This window comes from Leptinotarsa decemlineata, unplaced genomic scaffold (genome assembly GCF_025532065.1).
Source record: "Leptinotarsa decemlineata unplaced genomic scaffold, Ldec_3_MD MMD2_tig00002974_RagTag_RagTag, whole genome shotgun sequence".
NCBI classification, from domain to species: Eukaryota; Metazoa; Arthropoda; class Insecta; order Coleoptera; family Chrysomelidae; genus Leptinotarsa; species Leptinotarsa decemlineata.
Genome location: NW_027412578.1, coordinates 3,274,520 through 3,294,694, shown reverse-complemented (window position 1 = coordinate 3,294,694; position 20,175 = coordinate 3,274,520). Strand labels below are relative to the sequence as shown.

At 36.6% G+C, this 20,175-nt stretch overlaps 1 protein-coding gene across 1 annotated transcript in view; it reads left to right on the top strand.

Moving 5' to 3' along the window:
* mAChR-B (muscarinic acetylcholine receptor) overlaps positions 1–20,175 on the top strand; it is a 236,864-nt gene that overhangs the window by 136,769 nt on the left and 79,920 nt on the right. The window contains exon 2 of the mRNA XM_074177282.1: positions 7,213–7,362. Within this exon, the coding sequence (XP_074033383.1) occupies positions 7,268–7,362 (95 nt within the window). The 5' untranslated portion in view covers positions 7,213–7,267. The remainder of the gene's footprint in view (positions 1–7,212; positions 7,363–20,175) is intronic.

The following is a 20,175-nucleotide window of genomic DNA, read 5'->3' as shown; positions in this document are numbered from 1 at the left end:
CGGGGAGATTGGAAGAATCCAACCTCATACACCAGTCAATAAAAATATTTTCGGACAGTCAAGCGGCGTTGGAAGCTCTTGGCTGCTACCGAGCAACGTCTAAATTGGCAGCAAATTGCCAAAAACGACTCTCCTCGATAGGAAGACTTGGCAGATTGTCTCTGGTCCGTATTCCTGGCCATACTGGCCTGGAAGCCAATGAGTCTACTGACTCTCTTGCAAAGAAGGGTGCTGCAAGCAGCTTCATCGGACCAGAACCTGTCATTGGCATCGCTTTGGGCTTTGCTAAACAAATATCAAACACCTGGATAACAAGAAGATTTATAGACTTCTGGCAGAATCTTCCAGGATTGGCTCACTCCAAGACTTTTACCCATCCTCCGAAGCTTGATACCAAACCGTTGTTGGACTACAGGTCGCTGTCATTTGAATAGGCATATGCAGAGACTCGGACTTTCGGAAGACACTATGTGTCGCCTCTGTTCGGAAATGGATGAAATAGTAGAGCACATACTTTGTGCCTGCCCCGCTGGGGACCGAATCAGGTTTTTAAAGTTCGACTGAGCCGTACTTTTACCATTTGACTTGAACGACCACTCACTATACAAATTGATCGGCTTCGTTAAGAAGCTGGGTTTATTTGGTCGAGTGTGAATAGGTGTGAGCCACAATGAACCTTTGCAGGTTGCGGTGGAGGGTCGAATAGACCCACTCACTTTGGACATAACCTAACCTATGGTGGCAATCCTCCGAACAGTGGTAAATCTGGTAACAATGATAAGTTTGGCAAGACTGAAGAACGTCGTGCAAATGAATGATAGTTCAAAAAACTAAAAGATACGCTTTAATAGCAACACAAACTAAAAAATACAAAATAAATCGAACATAATTTGGGATTGTGTTTATCATCGATAGATTCATTCTGATTTCAGACTCATTGAAAAGCATCAGTTACATCAAGCCGTAGGACTTTTTGAACACAATCTTAAATCAGTTTCGAATAATTCTTTATTTTTTAGATTGTTTTACTAATAAAGCATGTTTTTTTAATTTGAACTATTATCTATTTTCCACTCTCCAGTTTGGCTTGCTATATCAAGCCCATTTTTTTTAATATGAAATATATACGCATGTAAAGACAGTGTACTTGTCTCACTTGCTTTCACACAGAGACTGTGTGAGGAAATTATTTAATGCTGACGCCAGGATGATGAGATAAACTTATGAAATTATTGAATTGTCACCGATTCTCGATGAGAGTACAGAGTTTAAAATGAATCTGTCCGTTTAAAGTTAGTCAAAATCGAGTCCAAGAAGTCGGTTACAAACAAACATACAAGTGAAGCTAATGAAAGCGTGTTAATTGATGAAATCAAAAATGACATAACCTGTTACCGTTGTTAACAGAAACAACATTTTAAAAGTGACTGTAGCGGAAAATTAAATGAAAGAAATGGTTATAATGTCTTTAGTGCGGTTTTTCTGAGCAGTTTAGTGACCAGGATTTTTATTCCTGGGCGAGTTAGCATATGACACCAAATAAAGACTAATTAGGTAATTAGAAAGACAGCAATGTGTCCGATAGAAGTTGCAAATAAATTGTCAACAAATCTCTTGTCTGCAAGTCAATAAATAAAAAAACAGAAATACTGTTGTGTTCAGTGAACAAGGCTGTAAGATTCATAACAATCAATAGCAGTTGATGCAAAGTCTTCAAACTAAACTGTATTTCACGTGTTTCACTGCGATATTACATTTCGTATATTTGCTAATCATCATCCAATCAAGCCGATAGATCAGTATCTGTGATATCTTTATAACCACGTGAATTGTTAATTTCGCCTGGATCAGACAGTGTCACGGGACATGAGTTATATTTCCAGACATTTATTTAGTTCTCCATGTGCCTGATCCTGCTCAACCGTTTTCGTGCAAGGTTACCTAATCCCAACCACAGCCAACTAGAAGGTAATCAGATCGTGGAAAGTTGCGTGTTTTCCTGAAAACCGCGAACGTTCGTTTGTGTGCGATATCGATGAAAATCTCTACCGAATCGGCCAATACGGCAAACGGTATTCCGTGACAGTTTTTGTGTCGTGAATCAACGTCTAATTTGAATATTGGAATCACGTAGAAATCCTGCCGGAGTTAGGGCGGATTGTTGCGGATTTTGTTGCGAACTATTAGAGCACGAATCCGGATAACGAAAGGTCGTAAAATACTTCAAATTCCAAATAGGCTGTAATTTTCAAGTTAGGGGAATCGTCTTTCAATGAACAAATATATAGCCTAATTTTCATTTGTATTTACTGATTGGTGGTAACTCCAATGGATTCAATCAGGTATTTTTCTTCGACACATCAATCATCACAAAACGCAGAAGATAACTATTAAATAACAACGCCCATCGGCTTGAATAAATAAATACTTCGAAATACTAAACGTCTCCATCCAATAGGCAAATTCCTTTCGAAAATTAACCATACCGCCTCACCACGACGAACATTCTATTATCCAGGAAGATTTCTTTCAACTATGCAAAGACAATCGGCAAGCTTGTTATATAACCTCTGATTTGTACTATTCTGACAGAAGTCTAGAGTCTGAATCTCTCATTAACTAAAAAATCATGATATCATGATATTGAATTGTTTGAAGAATTTTCTGCACGAGACTCTTGGGTCCAATTAGATCTATAAAAAACGAGAAGGGGTTCATTGCAAATAGAACGTTGTTTTCTATTTCACTCGATAATCTCACGTAGAAATAAGGGGATATGAGGTAACATAAATACAGAATATGTAGTCATCAATTTATAAATTAGGAGTTGAAATACAATGATATATAGATGGTTCGTAGAGATTTACATGAAAAGCTCGAAAATTCAGCTTTAGTCATCTCGAGGTTCTAATTTTACCTTAAAGAATGGGTTCAAACTTAGTCCGAATTAAAAGTAAGTGAACATGTGAACAAACTGGAGTTTTATTTTTTTTACAAAACTACACAGTATAGGAATATTAAGTCAAATATTCATATTTCAAGACAATACGAGGGTTGTCTTTTATGTTTCGGGATTTGACAACCCTAGTGTTGCAATCTGGCAACCGACAGCTCTATCGTGAAGTTGGACATTTTTGAGCTTATACATACTGAGAACGTTTTGACATACGCGCGCTATTCGTGTTGTTTACAGTAACTTAAAAGATTCATCTTGGCCCAAAAATGGAATTAAATCATGAACATTTTCGTGCGATTATTTTTTACAACTTTTGACGTGGATTAACTCAGCAACAATGCATGGATGAACTTAATTAAATTTTTGGCGATGAAGCTCCATCATGGACCAGTGTTTATCACTGGCATGGTGAATTCAATCGTGGTCGTAGTTCATTCCAAGACGAATTTTGTGAAGGTCGTCCAAAATCAGTTGTTGTTCCGAAAACCATTGATACTGTGCGCGAACTGATATTGCAAGATCGTCATGTGACCTATCGTGAAATTAAGACAACCTTAGGCATTAGTGAGACCAGCATACATTCAATATTGCATGAACATTTGACTGTCAAAAAAATTTGTTCGCGTTGGATCCCACACAATTTGTCAATCGCTCAAAAAAAGGTTCGTGTCGATTGGTCGAAGGAAATGCTCGAAAAATACGATCGCGGTGCTTCGAAACACGTCTATGACATCGTGACAGGTGATGAATCGTGGATTTACGCGTATGAGCCCGAAAGTGAACAGCAGTCGACTGTACGGGTGTTTCAAGATGAGCCAAATCCAACAAAAGTTCTTCGCGCACTTCCAAGAAAATGGTCGCCTGTTTTTTCGGAAAAACTGGACATGTCGCAACCATACCACTAGAACAACGCAGAATAGTCAATTCTGAGTGATATACAACCATTTCTTTGCCAGTTGTCTTCCAAGAAATCAGGAAAACCAACAATGCGAGCTTTCACATTTCGGCTCAAATAACTGCATTTTTGAGCACCAAAAAAATCGATTTGATGAGTCATCCGCCGTATAGTCCTGACTTGGCACCGAATGACTTATTTTTATTCCCGCACGTAAAAAACAAAATGAGAGGTCAACGTTTTTCGATACCTGAAGAAGCGATTGCTGCAGTCAGAATGCATGTTTTGGAGATACCTCAATCAGAGAGGCAAAAGTGCTTCGACAATTGGTTCAAACGCATGCAAAAGTGTATAGATCTTCATGGATAATATTTTGAAAAACAATAAAGTGATTTTATATGATTAATATTTGTTTTTGTTCTCTAATCCCGAAATATAAAAGGCAACCCTCATACAGCTATATTTTGGCAAACTCTGATACAAAAAACGCTTCCTAATCGTCACAGAACGCCCGTCTGCGTTTGCGACGGTGATGTTTTTGGCAAAAAAATTACAAACAAGAATGACGAGTGATCAGGTACGTTATTGTGATGCAAAAGCAATAAACATTCAATGCACTACACAACGGTAAGCCTAGACATTTTATCGAACTTGTATCTATTTATATATTGACATGCCATATATATGTGACATGGTGAAAATATATCTATCTATCTATCTATCAAGATCTTCAGATGATGTGGTGCTGCATGTTTTTCCGGGTTTTCCTGCAGCTGAAAAAGCAAAAGCACTACTGGAATCAATGGAGTCGCCCAGAAGCGCCAATTAATTTTTGTTGTTTCATAATTTCATGATTTGTATTACTTTCTTTGAATAACCTAAATAGATATAGTTTGTTTTTTATTTGAAAGTATGATACAAAATTAGTTTATTTTACTCATTCTATACCTTCACATTTTTCTTGGAAACTAGGTACCCTGATCCTGAAGTCAAAAGTAGAACGAACTAGGCATCAACGAGGTCTTAACTTTTGTGTAATTCCTATTATTTTCGAAATATAAAGAAACTAGATTTGTCCATATTTGAATTTCATTTCATACAGGGTTTAACCAAATAAGTGTAAAACATTCAACGAGGTGATTCCTCATCGAAAAAGAGATAGGATCTTTCATATAAAGAAATTTTACTGGAGCATCTCTTGTTAAGATACAGCCTCTTGAAGGGGGTACATAAAATTTCTATAACAATTTTTTTCACAAGAACTAAAAAAGTTACAATATTGAAATTAACCTAACGTTTTGTACTACCAAAAAGACACTTAGCCAGAAATTTATATGGTTTACCCCATGGTTGTAAGGGGTGGAAAACGCAACCCCTAAAATTTATTTCCAATGTAACTTTTTGACTTATTATTTGTTTACCATTTAAAAATTTATTTTCGATAGCCTGTTTCATTCTGAACAAAAAATGTCTCTTGGGTTTTTTTGCCCAAATTAAACTAGTTGGCAGCAAAAAATTATTTTACGAACAACTACAGAGATACATCGTCATAAATGCGAAAATACGAAATTAATCTATCTAGTAGGTGGCTATTAGCGATAGTGACAATTGAATTCGTATGACGCTGTCAGTTTGTGAATTTTCGAGATTGAATTAATACTAATTGTGTGTTGTTGTTCTGTTCTTAATTTGTTACTTTAATAATTCACTTGTTATCAAAATGGCATACACAAATGAGGAAATGGCATTACGTTTTCGGTCTGTCGCAGGGGAATGGGTTAGAAGCTTCTGGAAGATATGCTGAAATGTATCCTCAACGGCAGCATCCTTCACATATAATATTTGCTCGACTTCATCAACGATTACGAAAATATGGTTCATTCGACAAAAGAACGCAGGATTGTGGTCGCCATCGAGAAATACGAACACCACAGCTTGAGGAAGCAGTACTTAATTTGATTGAAGAACAACCTACTACCAGTACTAGAAAGATTGCTTTCCCGCTAAATGTTGATCATATGACGGTATTTCGAATTTTAAAGGAACAACTCTTACACGCTTACCATCTGCAACGAGTACAGGCACTGTTACCGCGAGACTTTCCGAACCATCTTGAATTTCGCAATTGGATGCTGGAAATGATTAGAAGAAATTGTGACTTTCTGAAGACGATAGAATTCACAGACGAATGTAGTTTTTCTCGGGACAAGATTAATAATTTTCATAATTTGCCACATATGGCCTGATGAAAACCCCCACGCTATTGTTGAAACTAACCATCAAGAACAGTTTTCTCTTAATGTGTGGGTCGGAGTTATTGGGGATGATTTAATTGGGCCTCATTTCCTACCTCCTCGATTAAATACTGAGGCATACGTTCAATTTTAAAGAGAAGTGCATCCAGTACTCCTGGAGGAAATCCCTTGGGGCGTCAGAAGGGATATATTTTTCATGCATGATTTAGCTCCCGCCCATTTTAGTCAAGTAGCACGTCAGCATTTAACTGAAACATATGCAAATTAGTGGATAGGTCGAGGAGGACCACAGAATTGGCCCGCTCGATCCCCGAATCTTAATCCTCTCGATTTCTCTATTTGGGGCCATTTATAGCATTTGGTTTATCGTACTCTAGTTCGCGATGTAGAGGACTTAGGAAACCGCATCATCGATGCGTGCAGGGTATTCAGAGAGACTCCAGGAATATTTGAGCGAATACGTGGCTCAATGCGCCGATGTCTAGACACATGCGTAATGTCTGAAGGTAGACATATTGAACATTTACTATGATTTCTACATGTTGTGTGTTTTGTTACTAATAAATTAGTTTTGTTTATTACCGTTTAATCGTTTAATGCAGGTACTAGCTCTGTAGTTGTGGGCAAAAAACCCAAAAGACATTTTTTGTTTAGAATGAAACAAGCTATCGGAAATAAATTTTTAAATGGTAAATAAATAATAAGACAAAAAGTTACATTGGAAATAAATTTTAGGGGTTGCGTTTTCCACCCCTTACAACCATGGGGTGAACAAAATAAATTACTGGCTAAGTGTCTTTTTGGTAGTACAAAACGTCAGGTTAATTTCAATATTGTAACTTTTTCAGTGCTTGTGAAAAAAATTGTTATACAAATTTTATGTACCCCCTTTAAGGGGCCGTATCTTAACAAGGGATGCTCCAATGAAGTTTCTTTATATGAAAGATCCTACCTTTTTTTCGATGAGGAATCACCTCCTTAAATGTTTTACGCTTATTCAGTTACACCCTGTATTGTTTTCATATACTTCTCTGACCTGATATTTAGTGTCTAGTTATTTGGATCCTGCTACGAGATTAAATATGTGATTTCTTTTTTGATTTTAGATTCAACGGACGAAGAAATGACTAATCATCGATCATCGAATGTAGGTGAAGCAAAATGGAGAACTCTTCAGAGCTATCTCCTATCAATTTACTGGATATTAACAAAACAACTTCGATTTTCACAATTGGACCTGAATTCTTTGCTCAATGGTAAGCAATTACAATTTTCAAAACATATGAGACATTATATCAATCGGTTGTGGAAAGTAGAACATAAAAATTATCATACAAAATTTCATAAAATCTCATTTTTGAATTATGTCAGAATTATTGCCACAAGATAATTTATATAAGAATATTTTCATATACAGTATGGTTCATTTATCATGTATCAAATTTTCTCAGTGAATAATCAAATACTTTTAAAAAATTACTGAATGAACAATAGAAATGCTAAGAAAAGGCGATGACGTCTTCCCTGACAAAGACGCAGACGCCATCTATGGCAGTTAGTTGCAAAGCAGAGCTGCGACATTGACGAGATTCATCCTTTGACTTTCACGGCAGGGCAGTGAAAGACAGAGGATGAAACTAGTTGAAACTAGAGCCCAAACGCAACGCATTCATGATTCAATACCAATTAGTACTATTTTGACCTGCTGTAGGTCTGATCAGTAGTGCTAGGGTGAACCACAACTGCTGGATTTAACTGTCCATAAAAAACAACGCATAAATGTGTTATATTTGGGCTCTAGTTTACACCTAGTTTGTCGTGTAGTGAAAAATTGGGGACGAACCTCATCGGTGGTCGGTTTCAAAGCTCGGCTTTGCTTTTGACCACCTTGTGGAGCATTGTTAATATGATTAGACCTATGGCAGATCGAAACAGCGCTGTCTGGTGTTGAATCATAAAAGCGTTGTTTTAGCTCTAGTTTACTTAGCAATACTATTCAAATGGGTATATAGATTCCTGTAAGCATCAATTTGTTCATCAGCGTTCCTTGTAATTTTTTTCTAGTTATTTTTCATTCTGTTTTTCTTTGAAAGTAGAAAGCGAAAAATTTTCCTTCCATCAAAAACAGAAACTTGTTTTACATACTGGTAATCTCTAACTGTTATTAGGATTTTACGGTATTCAGATGACAATTGAAAAGTTAATGTTAACAACCCCCGCCCCTTAAGATTGTTTAACGGCCGGCGGCCGTTAAGAAATCACCTATTCAAATATTTTTTTCAACTATAACTTTAACAATACTATTTATAAATTTGAAAAGTAGTTTGAAAATTCCTATTATTTTAAATTTCTACTTCATCGATGAGATATTTACCAACTATAGCACTAGTACTTGAACTTGAACTTTGAACGAAGCGAGTGCCCTGTGTAGAGATGAGGATTTCCCAATTTCAAGAATGATGTAAATTTCTTTGGAACAGCTCCAATAGTATAAATGCACACAACTTGTTTTACACATTTACCATTACTATAACTAATGAAAAATCGTCGATTTTCCAAATTTGAAGGCCGCAAATCTAAGAATTTTTGGTATAAACCATAGGCATCAAAAGGAACTCCTTATGGGAATGACGAATATCCTGTAATTTTTGTTTTGAGTATACCTCAATGTAACCAAAACTCTGGTTAGATTAGATTAGGTCCAAAGTAAGTGGGGCCTATTCGTCCTCCCATTGCAACCCGCAAGGGTTCATTGTGGCCTACACCTATTCATACTCGACCAAATAAACCAAACTTCTTGAAGAAGCCGATTAGTTTGTTAGGTGAATGGTCTTTCAGAGTACGGCTCAGCCGAACTCTTGAAATCTGATTCGATCCTCAGCGAGGAAGGCACAAAGTATGTGCTCTGCTGTTTCATCATTTTCCAAACAGAGGCGACACAGAGGCTGTCTTTCGACAGCCGAGTCTCTGCATATGATGATTCAAATGACAGTGACCTGTAAGAAGGTCACTGTAGTCCAACAACTGTTTGGTATCAAGCTTCGAAGGGTTAATGAATGCCTTGGAGTGAGCCAATCCTGGAAGATTCTGCCAGAAGTCCATAAATGTTCTTACCATCCAGGTTTTGAATGTTTGTTTGGCAAAGCCTAAAGCGATGTCGATGACAGGTTCTGGTCCGATGAAGCTGCTTGCAGCATCCTCCTCTGCAAGGGAGTCAGCAGCTCCATTGCCTTCCAGGCCAGTATGGCCAAGAATCCAGACCAGAGGCAATCTGTTAAGTCTTCCTGTCGAGAAGAGTCGTTTTTGGCAATTTGCTACCAATTTATCAATTTAGACGTTGCTCGGTAGGAGCCCAGAGCTTCCAACGCCGCTTGACTGTCCGAGAATATTTTTATTGACTTGCGTATAAAAATATTCTCGGACAGTTAACCTCTAAATTGGTAGCAAATTGCCAAAACCGACTCTCCTCGATAGGAAGACATAACATATTGCCTCTAGTCTGAATTGCTGACCATACTAGCCTGTAAGTCAATGATGATACTGACTCTCTTGCAAAGGAGGGTGTCCCAGGTACTCTGGTACTGGGGCTTTCAAAATTATCCACAGTTAGCTTAACAAGTTGGTCACGTCTACAGGAGCCAACAATACCATTCATTAATTCAACCTTTTCAAGCAACCATGCATGATCATCTGCCTTAGTTAGTTCTTCTTCAGACAAAATTGTTGCTTTCTTTGGCGTGTATATATCAGAATTTCGTCTCAAGAACAAACATAATTTTCCATATCTGAAAATACCATTTCTGTAGGTAATATTCTAATACGGTGTACGATTTGAAAAACAAACTTCGAAATGTCAATGTTGTCATGAACTTTCAAAGCAAGTTTCAACACTGAAAGCTTGGTCTACAGTGAGTTAGGAGAGTAAACCTCTTATGTTCCTTTCGTATAGGCTAATAATACATCTTCATTAACCAGCTTTACATTCTTGCTTTTACGCCACTATTCAAAATTATCATATTCTTTTTGATATCGCTCTTGAGTTATTTTAGGCAGTAAATCAACACTCGCTGCACATGATTCTTCCAATATTTCTGAAGAAATTTGATTTTGTTCCTCAATTTCTTCAATTTCATCCATGGTCATTGTTGAAGCGAACCCGCGAACACAAAAACCTGACGTTTGTTATAAATTCTTGAGCTGTTCCATAACAATACGATGTTGGAATTTTTATATAGAATTACGAAGTACGTCGTTTGTTCTTTCCTCGGAATCAAAATGAAATCTTACAGCGGGATGACAAAAAGTCTTGAAAGACACACAGCCGATACGCAAATAACGAATTCGATTGTCCAATATTGCACATTATTCAACCTCCTCCGTTATTTGCTACATATCGACCTTGTAACGTTAAAATAACATAACAATAGTGATCACGAAATGACAACTTGCCATGAACCGTCTCTGCGGAATGCTGTCCATGAATCCAGTCAAACTAGCAACGAAAGATGATTACATTTAATTGTGGAAGTTACTGCTTGTGTCAGAATAATTGAGGTAACTTTTGGATATATGAACGTGGCTTCCAACTTTCGAAAACTATTTCTCCTGCATATCCAATTTCCTTGAGACTACGGACGTAATATTTCATAATCGTGAAAACCATAAAGTTCTGCGCGGAATCATCTTGTCTATTTATTCGTAAACGTTTGAGGGAACCCAGAGAAAATGTAATTAATTTTTGAAGTTTACTCAGGTCTGCAGAAGCCATTCGTGTAGAAGCTAACCATCAATCTATTTAGGCACACAATATTTATACATTCTACAACTTAAAAATATCTCAGTTGTGATTGCCAATATTATGAAGGGATTTATTCACATGGAAACTCGAATGTAATAAAATAAGTAAAAAAAAAATATTAACTATATGTAATCCGCCATTGTGTAGCTGCGGCCATCACTTTTTCGAAGTGTGCTAAAGCAAGCGCCAAACGTGATGGCGAGCAAGCCATAATAATAATAAAGATAATGATAAATAAACTAACCTTACCAGAACAAAAAACACAACATAACTTATATATTCAACTAATAATTGAAATAAAGGGTGAACTTCTTTGTCCGTAATAAAATACATCAAAAAAAATGTTCTTCCACTATTTTACTAGTAAAGCTCTGTCATTTGATACCCATATTGAGGTAGTTGTAGAATAATATGGATTTACAATGATAAAGAATTTATTAAATTGTATTGTCATCAAAACTAAATGTATGTACCAAATTTCAGGTCAATCTGTCACAGTTAAATTATTACCAATAAATGAACAAACGAATAGGCAAGCTAAATAAAACCGTTTAAGAAGTTCCAGAATAAGAGTGAGAAGAACAAGCACCGCCCTTGTTCTTCTAAATAATGTTCTATCCGCACTTGAAAATGAATAATAATAAAAATGGAAACTGAAGAATTCACTCCGAAAAGTTACTTCGTAATATGAACCACTGAAAGTCTCATCAGACAGTAAAAGAATTAGATTTTTCACTTAGTTTTCTTGAGATTGGTAACGTTTCGGAAAATAATTGTTTTCCATTTTCAAAACCCAACCCAACTTGTGACGAATATCTCAATCGAAAACAGATAGACTACGTGAATACACATACAGGATATTATCCAAGAATTTAACTCAGATTCATATTTCCCATGACCTTAGCAATGGTAATTAGGCGGGGTTGGTTGAAATTCACTTGTTACAAGTTGAAGTTTTCTCATTTCTTCCTGAGATTCTTCGGTGACAATGTCTGTTTCACTCTATTTTTTATATATATTCATGATGTTCGTTTCTTCTCTCAACTGAGGATCTTGAAGTTTCTCCTGAATAACTTTTACTTTTTACTTACTCTTGAATTTTTTCAACCTCATTTCAGAGATTTGTTCGTGTCAGAATAGAACTCCATGTGTTGGTAATTCTGAAATTTTTTCTTACATCATATCTGTACCAGGATCTGGGATAGTGGAGTGTATTCATGAAGACTATTGAATATAATTTCTTAAAATTTCATTCTTTTTACGTTTGTCAAAAGAAATATACCTGTTTCCGATTGAGGGATTTTCTACGTAAACCACCAATTAAACTTCAGGAGTTTTTCTATTGATTCAACTTTGTTTCTTCTTCAGAATATGGAAGATTGAAAACCTCTAAAACAATAAAAACATTCTACAAAAAATTAATTTAAATTTTGTTTTCCATCAGATATGTATAAAACGGAATTTTATTTCTATCGACGTGCCAACATTTGGATTTGACTATACTTGAACATGAAAAATAACTCTCCAACAGTTGACTGCTACTTTGAAGAAAAAATATGATGAAAAGAACTCTCGGTATCCAAATCTCACAAGACCTGTGCTGGTTCCTTTTCATAGGGGAGCCCAAGCAGGGATTTCAGGATTCAAAGGATCAGATTAGTAAAAAAAATTGATCATCAGAAATTCTCGAGCGCGTCAGGTTAAGGTAGGGTGAGTTAATTACATGCTAAAAAGTGTATATTTCAGTAATCTGACAATTTAAGAGTGACGTAAAGAAGGGGGAGGGTAGCAAAGTTGTAAAAAAATAACGTCATTTCGATATTCTCCAGCGTAGCTAATTTTTTGCATTTTGAAAGAAATAATTCAAGGATAACGAAAAATATATAATCTGACGATTTCCTTTACCCGAAATAACAAAAATTTGTCAATAAAGTTCAATGCGAGCAGCTATGTGATACCTATATTTTCCTCTCCGCATTTCTATTCCTCTTTCAATTTTTCTCTATCTATTACTCCCTCACTCCGTCCCCACTCGGAATTCTGATGATGAATAATTAATGAATCGATTAAATTTTTTTGAGCTTCTTTTTAAAATGAGTTTCTAATAAATACAAGTATTCTATTTAAAAACATACACTTATTTATTTGCACGTTATTTCTGGAGCTTCTATTAATTTAAAATCTGTTTAAAATCAGTTTTTCCGTTAATCAGCTGTCGCCCCCATACGAACGACAACTCTCAGAAGTTGAGAAACTTGTGCGAGCTAAGGACTAACGAGGTCTTACCTTTTAACGTGTGATTCCTAATACGGTTGCAGAATCATCCCAGCTTCAATCAGATAAATTCTCTCGAGAGAAATATCTGGTCGAGACGGGAATCGAACCCACGGCCTTCCGATGGTGAGTCGGGCGCATTATCATCGCGGCCAATTCCACAATTAAGTTCAATGATTTGAAATAATTGAAAAAAAATTTTGTCAGATTAGGCGAATCCTTCTAGATAATCGTCAGATTATGAGACAGCACGTCTTAAACATAAAGATGAACCATATATATCTCAATCTGAAGCGCTTGAGTATTTCAAAATGGCGAATTTTTTTTGCACATTACAATAATGGCTGCGAGTTTGCGTCAGATCGAAATCGTCAGATTATTGAATGAGACCTTTTTTTTGGTGCACTCAACACTCCGTTAGAAAATCTGACGCGCTCGATTGAATTTTTTCTTTTCACATTAAATGTTTACGTACAACCACCCATATCATGCAAACAATCAGATTAACATACGAACATTATTAAAAATACGTAGGACATTGATGCTATCAATATCTGACGCGCTCGAGCATGTCCATGTAACAGTATTTTTTTACATATTTAAAAATCTACAGCCACTTGCCCCACCGATGAAAAGGTATATATTATATAACATTTTTTTCTTCATATCATCTAAGCTTTGCAACCTAATATCCCTCTATGACGCTCGAGTAAATCCCCATTTTGCATCGTGAGCTCCCCTACTATTTGCGCTGCATTCTCCTTCAAAATCCACTATTGATATATTATTCACGAAAACAACCTCGGCTCTGCCAAGATTCGACCGGTGAAATCTATTTTCAGTACGAACTTGGACGGGAAACTCCAATGAAAGCCCTTCGACGTGAATACACTTCCAGGCGCTCGGCCAAGCCTTCGTGGCATCCACAAGTGGGAAACTAATATAAACCAAATCCATGGAAGGCGGTCGGCAAACAAATCCAAGCACAATCGAAGGGACGTGCAGCCCATTCGGCCCTTTCATCTGAGGCGCGTCTTCCTCATCGAGCTGTTTGCCCATGACAAACATGGGCAAACAGCTCATTGAGGTTAATGGGTGATGCAACCGGGCGCAAATGGAAACTGTGCTGAATGAAGCGAGCGCTTGAAAAAATAACAGATGGTCCATGTTTACACGGTAAAAAATATCATTCTGTCCGAAAAATCAACTTACCCTTTACTCATTTGCGACCGCTGAATCGAACATTACGCTATTTGATACCGTAATGTGTTTGTTGCCTAGCAACACAGCATATTTTGAAAGCAATCACATTCCAGTTTCAACTTTTGATTCAAAAATTAGAAATTTTACTATACTACGTACAAAATGTACAAGCTGTGTATACTTGCCTGCCATATTGAGAAAACTAAGGTTATAATAATTATTATAAAAGTAACTGTCATAATTCAAAGTTATAGCCAACTGAAAAAATATGTACTTCACGCATTCGTCTCTGATACTTATTAGGAAAAAATATCCACGGCTATATATGTGGGCCGTTCAAAAAATAAGGTGAATGTTCAAGTTTCGCGGGCTCCATACATTGGATTGGCGATGTATTTAACATTTGTTCACAAAAAGGATTTAAAGCTTCAATAACTTCTAATTATTATATGCGAGCGCTTACCATGGCAGGATCTGCTATCATCTTCATGGTTCTGCTCAAAGTGAACGTTTTATCTTCTTGTTTGTTTTTTTTATACGGTTAGAACGCCTTAGTGCAGGTATTTGTCCTCTTCTTTCATCCGGATGTCTTTTTCAATTTGCCTGTACTTGGATTACATCAGGTAATATCCTTTGTGTTGGTGTTTCTTTAGGTTCATTGTTTCTGGGAATGTGTATTGTTTTGTGGGGTACATTGAATGTTAGGTCTTGTTGTCTTTTAATTTGTATTTGTTCTTCGATACGTGAATTCTGACTTGTGAATTTATAGATGTATAGGTTTTCCCAGATGTTCATAACGTTTCCTTCATTGACTTGTTTTATGAGTTTGATGTTTTTCGATGGGGAAAAGTTATGTTTGTTTTGTATGGCGTGTGTTGCGAGGTTTGATTTATATGTCATTGGGTTTATGTATGCTTTTTTGTGCTCGTCGTACCTTTGGATCAGTTTTTTTTTTGGTTTGGCCGATATAGAATTTGTTGCAGTCCGTTCAGGTTTTGTCTTCTTTTTTTTCATAGCTGTTAATTTTTTGTGTTATTTTCGTGTTCGGCTTGTGTTGGATATTAAATATATAAGATAGTTACGGAATATACTTCTAATTATCATTTTTTGTATGTATATTGTGTTTTATGTTTATAAGAGAAGGATAAACGAATGGAGTATCGGGATTTTCTTCGGACTCCGCATATTCTTTGCAGGATAATCTGCAAAGATGGTTGTTTTGATTATTGGAGTTCTTATTGGAATTATTTCTTCTCTACTCTCCAATTTCAAGATCATGCCGGCTTGCCGCACAAAGGCAGAAATCTTTGTGAGGGATATATCACGGTTTCAGGGGGACAGTCTGATCGCCTTCAATAATAATAATAATAATAGTAAATCGACTCTTGTAATGAATATAAAAAAGTACAAATTTCTGGTACTTAATGGCTAAGTGTATCTCAGAGAGACTTATCCAACAAGCACCGCTTGCTTACATAAATAGGGGTAAACCAAATAATAGTGGTACCTCAAGAAAAAAATTAAACCATTGATTGTTGCCTCTCCAATGAAGAAATAATGAATCAACTATCAAACATATACTTTTTACTTTTTTATGTAAATTATAGCATTATCAAGAGACTAGCTTGAAATGGAACGATTGAAATGTGCTCAGTGAATCTATGTCGGTACCAAGCATCACCCCTGAGTTTTCAACTGTATAGGTAGGAGTCAAAATAGTATAACTTAGTTGCAAATGTAAATTAATTTCTGCAAATTTATGATCTTAAATGTTTCACAAGGACATGCTTTTAAATCAAGTTCCCTTGGATCGGCATTGAAGAGATGTTATGCATCGACATATTCTTCGATGTTGAGATGCATATATAACTGTGTTTCATCATCATAAACCTATATTTAACAATCATTGATGGACGGATAATGCCAGTAGTATTAACGAGAAACAATGAAGGTACCAAAATGGAACCCTGTAATACTCCAAATGGAATATCAAGAGATGAGAAACTTACAACACAAATTATTTGAGACCTATGCAGTGAAAATGACCAAATGAGATCTATGTCAGTTCAAAACAGCACTGTTTTGTATGAGGCGACGTTTATGGATTTTATTTTCCCTCGTTCATTCAAAAGACCTGCACATATTGTGGCCATTCAAAAAACCTTTTTCACTGTGAGAGTTCTTTAACCCTAGTATACGACAGACAGAAAGCAACGAGACATTCAACTGGGTCAACCACAAAAATTCAGTCACCATGTTCAATCTCCATGTTATTATGGATGAATAGAGCAGGTCAACAGTAACAATTTTTTTCTCTTGTTACAAAAAACTAAATTTCATTTGAGACAAAAAAATATGTGATAGATTTCGACATCAACAAACAAATAGATGAATTATCATGTGAAAAAAAATTGGGTATGTATATTGAGGAGTTGCTCGAGAAGAGAAACTATGGCTATACTCATAAATGCGAAAATCACTCAAAACTCACTCATTCATTTCTGTTTCTCCGTACTGGTGAGTCCTAGGAAGCTAAAATTTGGTATATAGGTGCTTCTCAGATCTTAGATGAGCGCAGAGAAAGGATTTTGAAATATTCCACCTGGGGCACCTCCGTGGGGGTAAAAGGGGCGAGTATATATATGAAAATTAGCTTTTCATCACTGTTTCTCCGTATCGCTATAATTTTGCAGGCTGAAATTTTGTATGTAGGTTCGTTTTATGTTGCAGATGTGCAATAAGAGAGGATTTTTAAATATCCCATCCGAGGCACCAGCCGCGGGGAAAAAAGGCGTATCCATTGAACAAAATTATCTTTCCATCTTTGTTTCTCCATTCCCTTAAATTTCTGACGAGTGAATTTATATTTAGTCTCAGCATTGCACAGAGCGGAGTCGGGGCGGTTCGCTAGTTCTGAATACATTCAGAAGTTAAAATTATAATTTCCCAGAATATTGGTTGATGATACATTGCTCATGTAATGTTTCTTAAAGTGTTTTTTGTATTTTATACTAGTTATTTTTTCTTCTCTTTCTTCAATAATATTTATTTTCCAAATTATCTTCGAATAAATTCACATAGATCCTGGATTTTCATTATCACTAATATTTCATTAATTCATCTTCAAATCTATCAACACTTTTAGATAATGAAAGTTGAAGACTTACATACAAAATCCCTCTTGTATGGGCATTTTGAAACATAAATAGTTCAACAGAAATTCCTGCGTCGTTTCGAAGGTTTCCATATCGAAATTTTCACGTAAAAAGTTTAATAATGACCAGCCGTATGTTCCGGCTTTGAAGTTTCATCATCAAATCCTGTCAGAGAAAAATTGAAAAAACGAGATGATATCGTACGTTGATAATATAGGTATAGTAATTCGCAGGATGTCGCAGTAGAGTGCAGATATTACATTGACACTGAAATAAAAAATCGAGTTCATGATGGCAATTTCCCGAGTCGATTCGAAACTTCGGCGTCGACAATATGTAGCGTTCATTTCTGTTTTGATTTTCTCATCAGAGAGCTGGTCACTGATGCCAGATGAAATATATTGTCGAGAAAAACCTTTTGATCCAGATGGCAAGGTCGTCATTATGAACTTTCTGATAATCAAAGTCATTTCATACTTCGAAATAGAGAAGCCGAGACAAAAAATTAAATTGTAGAAGAGAATAACTCATTACTTAGTACTACCCAGTAGTCAAAATGAACTTTCGAGCAAAGGTTCAGAATTGAAAGAAAAATTGCACTGTAAAACTGTTAGTGCTCGTCAAACTCGAATCCAAGTTCCAATTCAAGTTTCTATTCATCTGACTACCCATGGCTCTCAAATCGTAATTGAACTGTGAATGATTGAAAAAGTACTCATCTATTCATATTTTCATTTTCATGGAATTATTTCCCAGCAGCCTTACTGCATTAGAAACTTGAATATATGATACGACTCATCACATTCTACGAAAGACTTTTCTGACAAATGATTTTTCAACTCTGGGTGTCAACGGCATCGACTTCTTTAATCATGAGCCTCATGTTCTAGGTAGACTATGTGAATAATTCACCGAGCCACTTAGGGAGCGTCAAAACTATTCGCAGTCCGTCAGCCATGTAACATTGAAGAATCATCTCATTGAAGAAGGTTGGGATCTCTGCTCAAGGTTGGGATTAAAGTCACTACCTTTTATCGGGAGTCGATTGCACTGCGCCAATTCACCGCTATCCAATAATTCTACTTTACATTTCACTGAAAGGTCCTCCTTTGAAGAAAATTGAAGAGGATTCAAAAGTTGGAACTACAACTAGCCTTATTTGCTACTCGTTCACCAGATAAGGCTACCTACTACTCATTATTTATTACAAATAAGGCTGGATCAGACGTAAAAAATTGAAAACATCGAGTTACTTTTAACAAAGGATTGAAGAAATGAGAGAAAGTTCCAAAATCAGTCAATGGTGTTGCATTCCAAAAGAAAAAAAATAACGGTGGAGGAAATATCAGGAGCTCAAAAACTTTTGTGCAGAAAGATATACAGTTATTGAAAGAAAAACTCCATTTATGATAGTTGAGGTTCAGTTTTCATATATTTCCATATATTAGAAAGAATAAGTCACTTTTCAACGATACATGATAATTTACCACTATTAAGCGCCCACCTTGGTACTTGGTGTTGATTTGCTTTCTCGTTTTTTTTGGAATATTCTCACTTTTTTTTTTCTATAAAGATTCAAAAGTAGAAAGCCACAAACTTTTTTACCAAAAGTTAACCCCTTCTAAAAATATATCCCTTTCAATTTGAGATGAAACGATTCTAGACTCCAGTAGAGTAGGTAGGTAGGTCCAAAGTGAGTGGGTCTATTCGACCCTCCACCGCAACCTATAAGGGTTTATTGTGGCTCACACCTATTCACACTCGACCAAATAAACCCAGCTTCTTAACGAAGCCGATTAGTTTGTATGGTGATTGGTCTTTCAGGTCAGATGGTGAGAGTACGGATCTGCCGAACTCAAAGAACCTGATTCGGTCCCCAGCGAGGCAGGCACAAAGTATATGCTCTGCAGTTTCATCATTTTCCAGACAGAGGCGACACACACTGTCTTCCGACAGTCCAAGTCTCTGCATGTAATGATTCAAATGATAGTAACCTGAAAGAAGGCCTGTTAGACATCGTAGTTCATCCCTACTGTAGTCCAACAACTGTTTGGAATCAAGCTTCGAAAGATGAATAAACACCTTGGAGTGAGCCAATCCTGGAAGATTCGGCCAGAAGTCCATACGTTTTCTTGCCATCCAGGTAATAAGTGTTTGTTTGGCAAAGCCCAAAGCGATGCCCATGACAGGTTCTGGTCCAATGAAGCCGCTTGCAGCACCCTCCTTTGCAAGAGAGTCAGCAGCTTCATTGCCTTCCAGGTCAGTGTGGCCAGGAATCCAGACCAGAGACAATCTGTTTAGTCTTCCTATCCAGCAGAGTCTTTTTTGGTAGTTTGCTACCAATTTAGACGTTGCTCGGTGGGAGCCAAGAGCTTCCAACGCCGCTTGACTGTCCGAGAATATTTTTATTGACTTGTGAGTGAGGTTGGATTTAGACAATCTCTCCACACACAATTCAATAGCGTAAATTTTCGCTTGAAATACAGTCGCATAAGTTCCTAGGCAGGTAGATAACTCTGTCCTGGGTCTGCGACTCAAAACACCTGCACCAGAACTGCAAGGTGTTTTTGATCCATCTTTGAACCAACAACTATCTGCCCTTAATATTTCCTTCTCCCGCTGTCTTCAGTCATCTCTAC